The 11,072-nt window shown below is 34.1% G+C and overlaps 1 protein-coding gene across 1 annotated transcript; it reads right to left on the reverse strand.

Annotated features, from left to right (window-relative positions):
* Positions 1-4,059: 4,059 nt before the first annotated feature.
* Sec15 (exocyst complex component Sec15) lies at positions 4,060-10,904 on the reverse strand. Its single transcript, XM_085198187.1, has 16 exons — positions 10,741-10,904; positions 10,386-10,535; positions 10,190-10,295; positions 9,894-10,032; positions 9,421-9,601; positions 8,996-9,071; positions 8,696-8,831; positions 7,984-8,277; positions 7,688-7,823; positions 7,093-7,178; positions 6,406-6,616; positions 6,174-6,266; positions 5,885-5,999; positions 5,519-5,615; positions 4,799-4,999; positions 4,060-4,540 (listed from the first exon to the last, which is right to left on the reverse strand). Exons 1-16 carry the CDS (start codon positions 10,759-10,761, stop codon positions 4,300-4,302), a joined length of 2,283 nt encoding a protein of 760 aa, XP_085054313.1. The 5' UTR covers positions 10,762-10,904; the 3' UTR covers positions 4,060-4,299.
* Between the last annotated feature and the right edge of the window lie 168 nt (positions 10,905-11,072).

Raw genomic sequence — 11,072 nt, forward strand, 5'->3', positions numbered from 1 at the left:
GGCTGTATTTGCCAATTTTTTGCAAAAATCTGGATTTTTCCAAAAAATCACTAATTCCCTAATATCTGCGCTTCTTTGAATTCCGCTACTCAACACTCCATGGCCCTAGAATTCCGCAGAAAATATGAAACGAAGTATCTTAACACTAGGTTCCCTCCTCCTAAGTTCCTAATCTGTTGCAGGATACAGCGTAAAGCTGATAAAAAATAACAATAGAAACACTAATATTTCGAAACACATGTTTATTTCAGGCCATTCCTAGCCCGATCTGAGATAGCACATATCGACTGTCAGACAGTGGGCAGTCACGGCGAGACGAGGTCGGATCTAGATAAGTAATATCCATTTGTCAAACTAACGTGGGCATGTGTTTGACCTACTGCAATTAATGAGATTATGAAGCACTCTAAATTTTGACAGCTTGGGCGGTTATTTATTTTAAAAAATCTAATCTAGGATGCTGACTGACTAATTCTAGCCAATGTCAACTCGTTTTTTGGTTTTCTAGATTTTGTGTATGAGTAATTTTTGTTTTTGTTAGTTATATAGACGGTAATTAAGTTTTTAATATAATATATGAGTATAAATTAAAAAATTGCCTGTGTTGATACATTTTTTAAATAAAAAATCGGTATAAAAGTTCATAAAATGTAGGTGTTTCTAGTATATAAATCTTGTTGGAAGCCACCCACCCAGACGCTCAATTCAACTATGGTTCTGTTTTCATCCTCGCGACAGTGAGTTTTTTTTATTTGCACACACTTATACGGTTTAATTAAATCAGCTTCTCCCTTTATCCCGCACACAGTAGGGTAGGCAAAGGAAAGCTAGTGTTAAGACACTCCGTTTCCCACTTTCCTCCGAATTCTGGAGGCATTGCGTGTTGATTAGCGTAAGACAACGCCGCGCTTCGCCTCGACACCAAAGCGAAGAAATGAAAATATAAATTTAAATAAATGTTTAATTTTGTCCAGTGGAGTCGAAAATTAATAATATCTTATTACAAAATACAAACCGACTCCAAACAGTAAACTACTCATGCAAGCTTTACGACTTATATCATTTTCTCATAGATGGCATTGTTAGAAATGGACCAAATTAAAATGGGAGCACACGGAAAGCACCAGCTTTCAAATAAAAAAGAATCATCAAAACCACTGCATCCAACCAAAATTTCTGAGGTAACAAACATAAAAAATCAGTCGAATTGAGACTTCCTTTTACAGAAGTCGGTTAAAATTATGACAAGTTCATATAAAGACATCAGCATCAGTATGACTGCTCGTTCCATGACCTGTGAACCTTTGTTTGTTCTAATTTCAGTAAGGTCAAGAAATGGAAAGGTGTGACTGCCGACTTTAATTACACAATATGTTATAGCATTTCCCTTTACCGTACATGTAAGTATATAGCGGTGGTTACCCATGACCGAATGGTACAAGTGGTATTTTTAAATAAAAAAAATCACTTTCACGCTGTATCCCGCTGACAGCAGGGTAGGATCGGGATACCTAGTGTAAAAACACTCCATTCTTGTGCCCCTGCACCTCTACCGCCCAACTAGCCAAACATTTAAAAATTTAAAACTCATTAGGAAATAAATATGAAGAAAAAAACATTTTAATACTAGATTTACATCTACAGTCTAATATTGCTGATAAAGATCATTCCAAATAGATGATAATGCGTAGGAAGAATCCTTATTTAATGTTCAAAATTTAGTGTTTTATATTTAAGTACTTCCTTATTATAATTACAGTAAATTGATTATTTTTTTCTTAATTATCTGCTTAAATTATAAATTTTAAATATAAGGAATTCTTTATTTAGCTATAATCAATTTTAGGTGAGACACGTGCAATTTGCCTCCGTTTTACCCGACTACGGCGAAACAAAAGGAGGGCTATGATTTCGTGTATTTAAAATACGTGGTTATTATATTTTCAGCGTCACACTGTATCCCGCACAGTAGGGTAGGCAGAGGGAACCTAGTGTTAAGATACTCCGTTCCTAATATTGCCGAATACTGGAGGCATTGCATGTTGAGTGGCATGGACTCAACGCCAGAGCGAAGAAAATGAAGATATCAAATATTTCATTTCCTCGAGTTCCAAAACTGAAATCGAACCCACAACCTTACAATCACAATTTGTACCCCTGAGCCACGCCTAGTAAAAATATAGCGGCCTTTTAATATACGCTCTGCCTACGTTTACATATTAGATAAGTATAACATTTCAAAAATGTAACATTTATTCAATCATTATAATACTAATAGCACCTATTGATTGTATATACCAGTTCCAACAAGGTATATGATAGCTGGAGGCAAAAAAAAACTATAATTTCATATAAGGTTAAATATCCATCCATGATTCACCTTTCAGACACTTCATGGCTGCGGAGATAAAAAAAATAATTTAAAGTTCACAAGATCGATAAAAGCTTAACTAAAGTAAAGCTATTTTACACGCTATTCATATCAAATTATTAAAATTGGCATTTATATTTATAAATTAAGCTACGAAGGTGTTTCGATTTAATATCATAAAATTTTGAAGCCGTCATGGCCCAGCGGCACCAGGGTGTGACTGTAACACGACGGTTGTGGGTTCGATGCCCAATCGAGGAAGTGAAATATTTATTTACGTTTATATTTCCATTTCTTCGCTCTGGTGTCGAGGCAAAGCGGGTCGTCGAGTTCCGCCTCTCAACACGCAATGCCTGCAGAATTCAGCAAAAAATGGTCAGTGGAGGATCTCGATATCAGGTTCCGAGATTCCCATTGCCTGCGCTGCTATGTGCGGGCTGCAATAAAAAATATATACGTAGTTTTGATAAAACCCGAGTTATCTATCATATAAAGATTTTTTAACTTTAACTTACTACTTTTACTATTATTTCTCAAAGATTACAAAAATCTAAACCTCAGTTCTGAAGTACTCGTCAGCAGATAAATCTATGTAAAGGGGGCAACATAGAAAAAAAAATGCACTCTTATGAGTCACTGACTTTGACACAAATATGAGCTGCCTTTACGGTACTAATGTTATGTTTTATTAATGATCAATAAACTTTGGCCAGATTAGGTTCCGTTTCAGCACTTCCATTTCAAAAATAGACATAAAAATTGTAAAATAGATTAAATTTAAGTAAAGTGATTATTTCACAAGAAAGATATTTCGTAGCTTGTCGTAGCTGGCACTGAAATAAATAATTAAATATTAAAATAATATTAAAATCATTTCTTCTCCCTGATGTAGAGACAAAGCGCGGCGTTGAGTTCCGCCATTAAACACGTAATGCCTCCAGAATTCGGCGGAAAGTCGGGAGAAGAGTGTTTTAACACTAGTCTCTCTCTGCCTACCCTGCTACATACGGTATACAGTGCGAAACTGATATTTTATACTTCTTATATGATCATTGAAGGTTTTCACGACAACCGAATCACGACCACAAAAATATTTAATCTTCAAAATTAACTAAGTTAACAATTAATTTTAACTTTCTAAACAGTTAAAAAAACCCATCAATCTCCTACATATTCGCGATACAAATACCATAGTGAGGTCACAACGAAGGCCTCGCCACCTCACGATTGTCGATAAGAGCAAGTACGATACGATCTAGATTTAGTTGAGCAATCTCATTAATACTTATTTATTTGGGCTGTATATGTTTTACTAACCATTTCATGTGTCATTTAAAATATCTGATGAAATGAAGACAATTAATATATTTATTTTTGTTTTTTTTTTGTCGCTGTATATTGTACGTAACAGGGTAGGCAGATGGGATCTGTGAAGTGATAAAACACTCCGTTTCATTAAGACACTTCTGTTCCCCATTTTCTGAAGAATTCTCGAGGTATTGCATGTTGAGAAAGTTCCCAGGTTTCCCCTGCCTATCCTGCTATGTATGTGATACAGCATGAGGCTAAAAAAAATATTATAAATTTTGTGATAAAAGTAAACCTCACCTTAAAGTACCATGTCATATTATATAACAAATAAGTAAGTTTTTAATTAATGGATTTCCATTGCAATAAAACAAAGAGAATTATTATAAAATATGATTATTTATTTTGTGTGTGTACTCTATCTACATAAACAATACGTGGAAATTGAATATAGCAACTAATTTAAGTATTACAAGAAAAAATAAGAGTTATTTTTGTGATTATATTTAAAAAATATTTATATTAATATGATTAATATCCTTCGTTTTTTGTTTTAAAGTTTTTCGTTACTTATTAACTACTAAAAACCTAATTAAAATAAATAACAACATTAAATAAGCTTATCCATCCTGATTTTGCAATTGCTTGAGCTGTTTCAGCACTGTATCCAATAGCTTCCTTCTGTCTCTCTCATTCTTCTTCAACACGGAGAAGACAGAAGATTTTTGTTCTGCTTCCTTCAATTTCTCTAGTAAAGTAGCCGCGTCTCTAGGAGTCACTAATGCGTATTTACCACCTTCGATACCTACATCATGGAGGTATGATGACCAGTCCCAACCAGTTATTAGGTCTAGAAGTTGCCTGGCAACAAAATAAAAATAATATATGTAGTAATGGCTTACCGACCACCTTTTCGAGGCATTGCGTGTTGAGTGGCGGAACTCAACGCCAGAGCTTTTGCCTTAAGTGCCAGAGCGAAGAAATGAAAATATTGATAAATAATAACTCATTTCCTCGAGTGGAGATCGAACCCGCAACTGACGCGTTACAGTCACACCCTGCGCTACCTCAACAATAAGTGTAACAATAAGTATGAGAGAAAGACATTGCATAAAGTACCTTAAGCTGGCAAAATTCTCTAACAGCTCCCCCTCCTTCAGACCAGGAACTGGCTCCCCAGCTGCGAACTGCTCGCATTGTATCACGTCCAGGTCCAGCTGGTACAGTGCTCCTGAGGAGATCTGACGCACTACTGGATCTAAGAGCAGGTTGCGGAGACGTGATGCTATACGGTTGGTGGCTGCTCGTACTGCTGCTACACTGATAATGAGAATTGGAATTATGATGATTATCAGTGGCGGATTATGACTTAACTGTTTTATACTTATAACTCAATTTATGAATCGTAATTGGTTGAATAAGTGCTCCAAAGAGATAGGAGTACATTTTTTTATGATAACAATGTTCGTATTTTTCGTTTGTGATATTTTGAGCTTCACGCCGTATGCCCCAAACAGCAGGCTACACAAAAAGGACCTAGTCTTACGACACCGTTGCCTGTACACCGCCGAATTTTCGCAATATCCCGAAATAGTTGATTTTCACGATGATTACACATTTTAAATGAAACCATTTAACCAAATTAATTGTGTATATTTAATATTATACATTTTTGGAAACCCGACGTTTTGGACAATTTATAGTAGTCCGTGATCACGAGCAGACACTACTCATCTACCCAATACTAAATATAAGCGATGTCTCGAAAATTGGAAGGAAAGTGCAAAAGGAATATAGCGTGAAGCTAAAAAATAAATTATTTCGCTAAAAATCGCTTACCGTGCTCTCTCTGGCAACTGTTCTAGAGACGTCAACACTCCGGAGAGATAACTCAACATATCTGTGACAAATGAAGATGCTTGACCGCTAGGCTCAACTGTGAAATGAAAATAACTTCTTATAGTAAATAAATCTAAATTAAATCAGCAACTATATCCCGCATACAGCAGGGTAGGCAGAAGGAACCGAGTATTAAGACACTCCGTTTCCCACTTTCCGCCGAATTCTGGAGGCATTGCATGTTGAGTGGCGGGAACAGAAGTGTCTTAATGGGAACGGAGTGTCTAATCACTACGGTCCCAGGTTCCATCTCCCTATCCTGCTGTCTGCGGGATGCAGCGTAAAGCGAAAAAGACATAATATTACCAAGTAACCAATCATAATTTTCAAGATCCAAAAATTCATCAACTTTCTTTTCTAAATTTCCACATATTTGCTGTTCAGCGTCATCTCTTGCCGCTTGGAACATACTGCCTGCTGCCTAAAAATAAAAATGTTTTTGTAAATAAAGAAAACCCTTAGAATAAAATGAATGTTGGTTAAGGTTTATATTGGTTGGTTAAGGATATTGAATATCTATTTTCTGTTTTAAATAATGAAACAAAATTTATATAATTAATTAATTTATGAAATTAAAATAGAATTTATAATTTACCTGAGTGGTTACAAGTTCCGATCCAGTAATGTTACTAATGAACTCATACAAGAAGGATGTAGCATCTTCCAGATACTGCGTGTCTACAATAATCTGTAATAATAAAAAAAAAATATTTTCTAATAAACAATGCGTACCACTTTTAAGAAAAATAAGTCACATTTGACTCTTTTATTTCACTTCGTGATGTACGTGCACGGACGGTACCACTAGCATTACTAGCACCACGCACCTGCGCTAGCTGCACGAGCGGCAGCGGGCGCCGGAACAGCGCGGACAGGCAGCCGGTGAAGGAGCGGCTCAGCAGCAGCGAGGCAGAAAGGCGCGCCGCCGCCGCGCGCCGCCCTCCACCCAGTCCCAGCCCCGCGGAGTACTTTAGCCACGCGTATATGAACTCCTTCACCTGCACGTACACGGCGGGCACTATTGTCGAGAATGGGAACCTGGTCAAATAAATGTACATAAAATAATCAATACTATATTATTTAATAATACGAGCTTTAATTTACGCTGGTAGCGTTGCCCGATTTTGTCTTGCTAACAAGCGGGATTTTTAAATGTTTTAAATGAAAACATGTGATTCTATCACTGTGATTTTTAAAGTGTTATTCCACACAAAAGAAAAATACTTTTTTAGAAACATAAAAATTCGAGCGTAACAGGATGAGCTTGGACGTTTCCAAAAGGCTTCCTAAAGGTTCAATTCCCGCTACGTTCAAATTTTTTATACGTTACTAGAATAGGAGACTTTTTGTTATTATAATAGCTATATTTAAGTGAAGATAAGATTATTGTTTTATATACACAATATTTGTCAATAAAATATGAACTTACAATTATTATAAGCAATCAGTACCACATTCAGCATACATAATGGCATCAGAGAAAATTATGAAAAATTAAAAAACGATATACTTACTTTCTCGGAAAAGGCTGAGTTTCAAGTTCGTCACCTTCATATGGGAATGTGTCCATTACACCGTCATATTGCTCTTGATTTTCTACCTAAAATGATTCTTTTGTTCTAAGTTTTAAGCATTTTTAGATTTGTCTTTCTTTTATATAAGACAAAAAGTTACCGAATTATAACTTAGAGTTGAGACCGTCTTACGGTTTCTCCTTGAATTCGCAACATTAGTGTACGCTTTAGTGTACGCATTAGTGTACGATATCATTTATTTTAATTTTACGCTGTATATAGCAGGGTGAGCAGAGGGTACCTTGTGTAAAGACCCCATTAATACACTTCACGCGTTTAACACTTTCTGCAAAATTCTGAAGGGATTGCGTGTCAAGTGGCGGGACTCAACGTGCGAGGAAATGAATCGAATAAGAATAGAACCCACAATCTATAGCGATTAGTCACACGCTTGCGCCTTTGCGCCACGACTAGCCTTCTTAGGATAGACATAAACTACTTCTTTATCATATTAGTAATATTCTCGATATATATTAAAGTATCTTTCTATTTAATATAATAGCTAATTATAATATATATAAAGTTGTATGTATACCTCAATAGGCACAAAAGAGGCGTTATCCAATATATCTCTAAAAACGACCACCCATCTTTGCATCAGCACTTCAGTGTAATGCTCGGCCATCTCTTGCAATAATAGTGGTAAAGGATCGGTTGGTAAGCCGTAACATCTGTGAATAACAATAATTTAATGAATATGTTATTAACACCTCAGGCTATATTAAGGAGTGTTTGATTTGATAACTTTTAGGTTCAAATCTCAATAATAAAAATAGTCAAATTTAATATATAAAAATGACAAAAGACATATAAAAATGAAACCATACTCACTTCAACGCATTAATAAACAGCACAATCTGGTGTTTAATACTCAACATTAAAGTCGGATCAGTTATTAGTGATGTGTTAGTTCTTAAAGTAGACGCTACTTTAGTGACTGCCATACTCCATGTATCCAAGAGCCAGTCCTTGGAGACTAGACCAGCTCCGGTGGCGAGGAGGTGTTCTTCGAGGATGAAGAAACCTAGTACTGCATTGAGATAGCTCTTCATGTTTTGTATGGAGTCATGGAGGTTGCCAGATGATGGTATGAGGACGAGACGAGCTTGTTGTTTGCGTTGAGCTCTGGAATGCATTATTTTATTTTATTTTCTGACGTTTATCCCGCACATAGAATGGTAGGCAAAGGAAATCTGGTGTTAGGACACTTTATTCCTCATTAAGACACTTTCGTTTTCTACTTTCCGCCGAATTCTTGGGGCATTACTTGTTGAATGACGTAACTCAACACTGCGCTTCGTCACGTTCGCAGAATGCGGAAATGAAAATATTAAATACTTCATTCCTTCATGTGGGAATCGAACCTACAACCGTCACATTTACAATTGTATGCTATATTTATATTTTCTTCCCAAATGAAAAATGTGCAAAGGTTAGGAAGTTTAACTTCAAGTTCAGGTCAGGCTACAACTCATTGATCAACCTATAAGTACAGGGAAAATTTAGATATGATATGTAAAAAAATAACAAAATATCATTTTACCTGTAATATTGCACAAAGTCGTTCTTAGCACCAAGAACACTGTGTATATGTAAGCATCTGTGCAGTGGACTGAAATCTACCAGTTCGTGAGGACATTGGGGACCACTGTTTTCTTTACTTGTAACTTCCAATGACTCTGTTATAGAAATGTATATAAATTATAAACAAATTTAAATATAACATACAAAAAAAAAATTTTATGCATACTAATTAGTGTGATTTGTATTTATAAAAAATGATTACTTAAAAGAAATATTTTTTACTCTAAATTTAGGCAATGTTAATCTACATCAATTATACCTTTTTTATTTTTTACAATATTTTCCAAACTCCTTCCAAGCATTTCTTGAGTTTGTTTAAGAGCCATAGCACCAACCTAAAATAAATATTGTCATAAATTATTGAAAATGTAACCTTAATTTATACAAGAACCAATATTTTTGTTTTTAAAACATAGATAAAAAAGTGCAAGAAAAATATCATTATTAATATTTACAACTCTCTAGAAGTAACATAAAATATTTTTTTAAATAATTTTGTATATTTTTTTATAACACAAAAAAAATTATGTAGCAAGAATTGGAAACCAAACAAATGCTCTGACCACACATTCTGAGCTGTCAAGGTACATCAAAATTGTTAGACATTTAAATGTAAATAAAAAAATGTTTTCTAAAAAAAGTACTTTTTTCCCAATTGTGGAAGATCAGAGGTGAAAAATTTACCTGGGGACTCAATTTCCTAATATTTTCAAGAAAATCTCTCAAGTCTGCCATAGAGGCATCTTGTATAGCCTGCCTAAGCCTCGGAATGTCAGCTGATATTTGTGCACACCATTTGTAAGGACCTACGCGAGGTAGCAGTACATGCTCTAATTGTTCCAGAGTTTTGAGTGCTGGATAATACCTGTTTTGAAAAATATTTTATTAATCCTAGTAATATTATAAATGAAATCATCACGGCATAGGAGGAGACTACAATGAGGTTAAATTTCCACTCAAAGAATAAATTATTATTTATTACTATTTTCATTCCTTCTCTATTATCAAAGCAAAAAGTGTGGCTATGATTTCCATCACTCAACACAAAATTCAGCAGAAAGGGGGGAAAAGGAAGAAATATATTTTATTGTTTATTAATTTATTATGAAAGAACACTACATTTTGATAATTATACGAGCAAAAGATGTTTATTATACCTTTTTGCTTCTACTTGAGTCTTAAGTTTTGAGTATGTGGTTAGCAAAGGCAGACATAATTCCATTTTTTCTATGGTTGATGCAATGTTTAATTCCACTCTTCGGGCTCTAATCAATTCTTCAGCTTGTGTACAAAGGCCTTAAAATAAAATAAATATTATTTTTATGTTATGATTTTATATATGAAACAATTTACTTTTCAGAAAATAATCAGTGTGCTACTTTGGTTTTTAATTAAGTGCATTATAAAAAAGCTACAGCTAGATAATTTTATTAATTTTTTGATAATTACATACTTTCAGCAGATTCTTTTACATTTGCATCGACATTTGATATCTCGGCATGTAGTTCTTCAGCATGTGAGCGGACTTGCAAGAGCTCTCGTATAGAATCTATGAAGCCCTGGAAAACATCGAATGATAATTTAATAATGAAATATATGTAAATAAAATCTATAATCGAGGAAATAATTCGTTTGAAATGATAAATTACCTGATAATAGAAATTACACAGTTTTTCAATTTCTTTGTCATGCTGTTGGATTCTATCATCTAATTGTTGTACAAAAGCTTCGTGGCCTCCCTCACCTTCATAGACTGATCGAAACGCTGGACCCCAGTAATCATCTATACCTTCAATTTCCTAAAATAAATATTTTTTTATAAAAAGTACTTCTTTATTTAATCTAACAAGATTTATTTTTCATTTACTAAAAAATATTTTTATTATTTATTAGTTATTGTGGATAAAATTAGTAAATAAACTACTAAACCATATTCATCATTTTAATCTCAACCCATTATTTACATATTTTAAGAGGGTGTATAATAATAAATATAAAATATACCTGAATTGTTGCGTTAGTCATTTTTTAAATTGTAAACACTAGCATAAAGTCGAATGTGCAATTATTATAGTAAAAATTATACTTTTAATATTAATATTTAATGTTATTTACTATCAAAAAATAGTATAACACAAAATTAACTTAAATTTTCTAATTTTGACATTTACAATCAACTTTCAACTTCTTGACTAGACAGATAAGACACAAGGTGCTACGTTATACGCTTGTATCTTCTCTGATAGTCCGGTCATTAGGTATTATATAAAAATACAAAAATTTATAGAAAATAATAGAAATATTTTTAAAACAGTTCGGCAAACAACAATTATTTA

This window comes from Heliconius melpomene, chromosome 15 (genome assembly GCF_056956725.1).
Source record: "Heliconius melpomene rosina isolate 202511_hmr_F chromosome 15, ASM5695672v1, whole genome shotgun sequence".
In the NCBI taxonomy this organism is placed as follows: Eukaryota; Metazoa; Arthropoda; class Insecta; order Lepidoptera; family Nymphalidae; genus Heliconius; species Heliconius melpomene.

Coding starts and splice junctions, on each gene's coding strand:
- Sec15 (XM_085198187.1), bottom strand. CDS start 10,761: ATGACTAACGCAACAATTCAG. Junction 6,000..6,173: donor CGGAACTTGTAACCACTCAG/GTAAATTATAAA, acceptor TTTTATTTTTAG/GCAGCAGGCAGTATGTTCCA. Junction 4,541..4,798: donor GAGAATTTTGCCAGCTTAAG/GTACTTTATGCA, acceptor TTTTGTTGCCAG/GCAACTTCTAGACCTAATAA.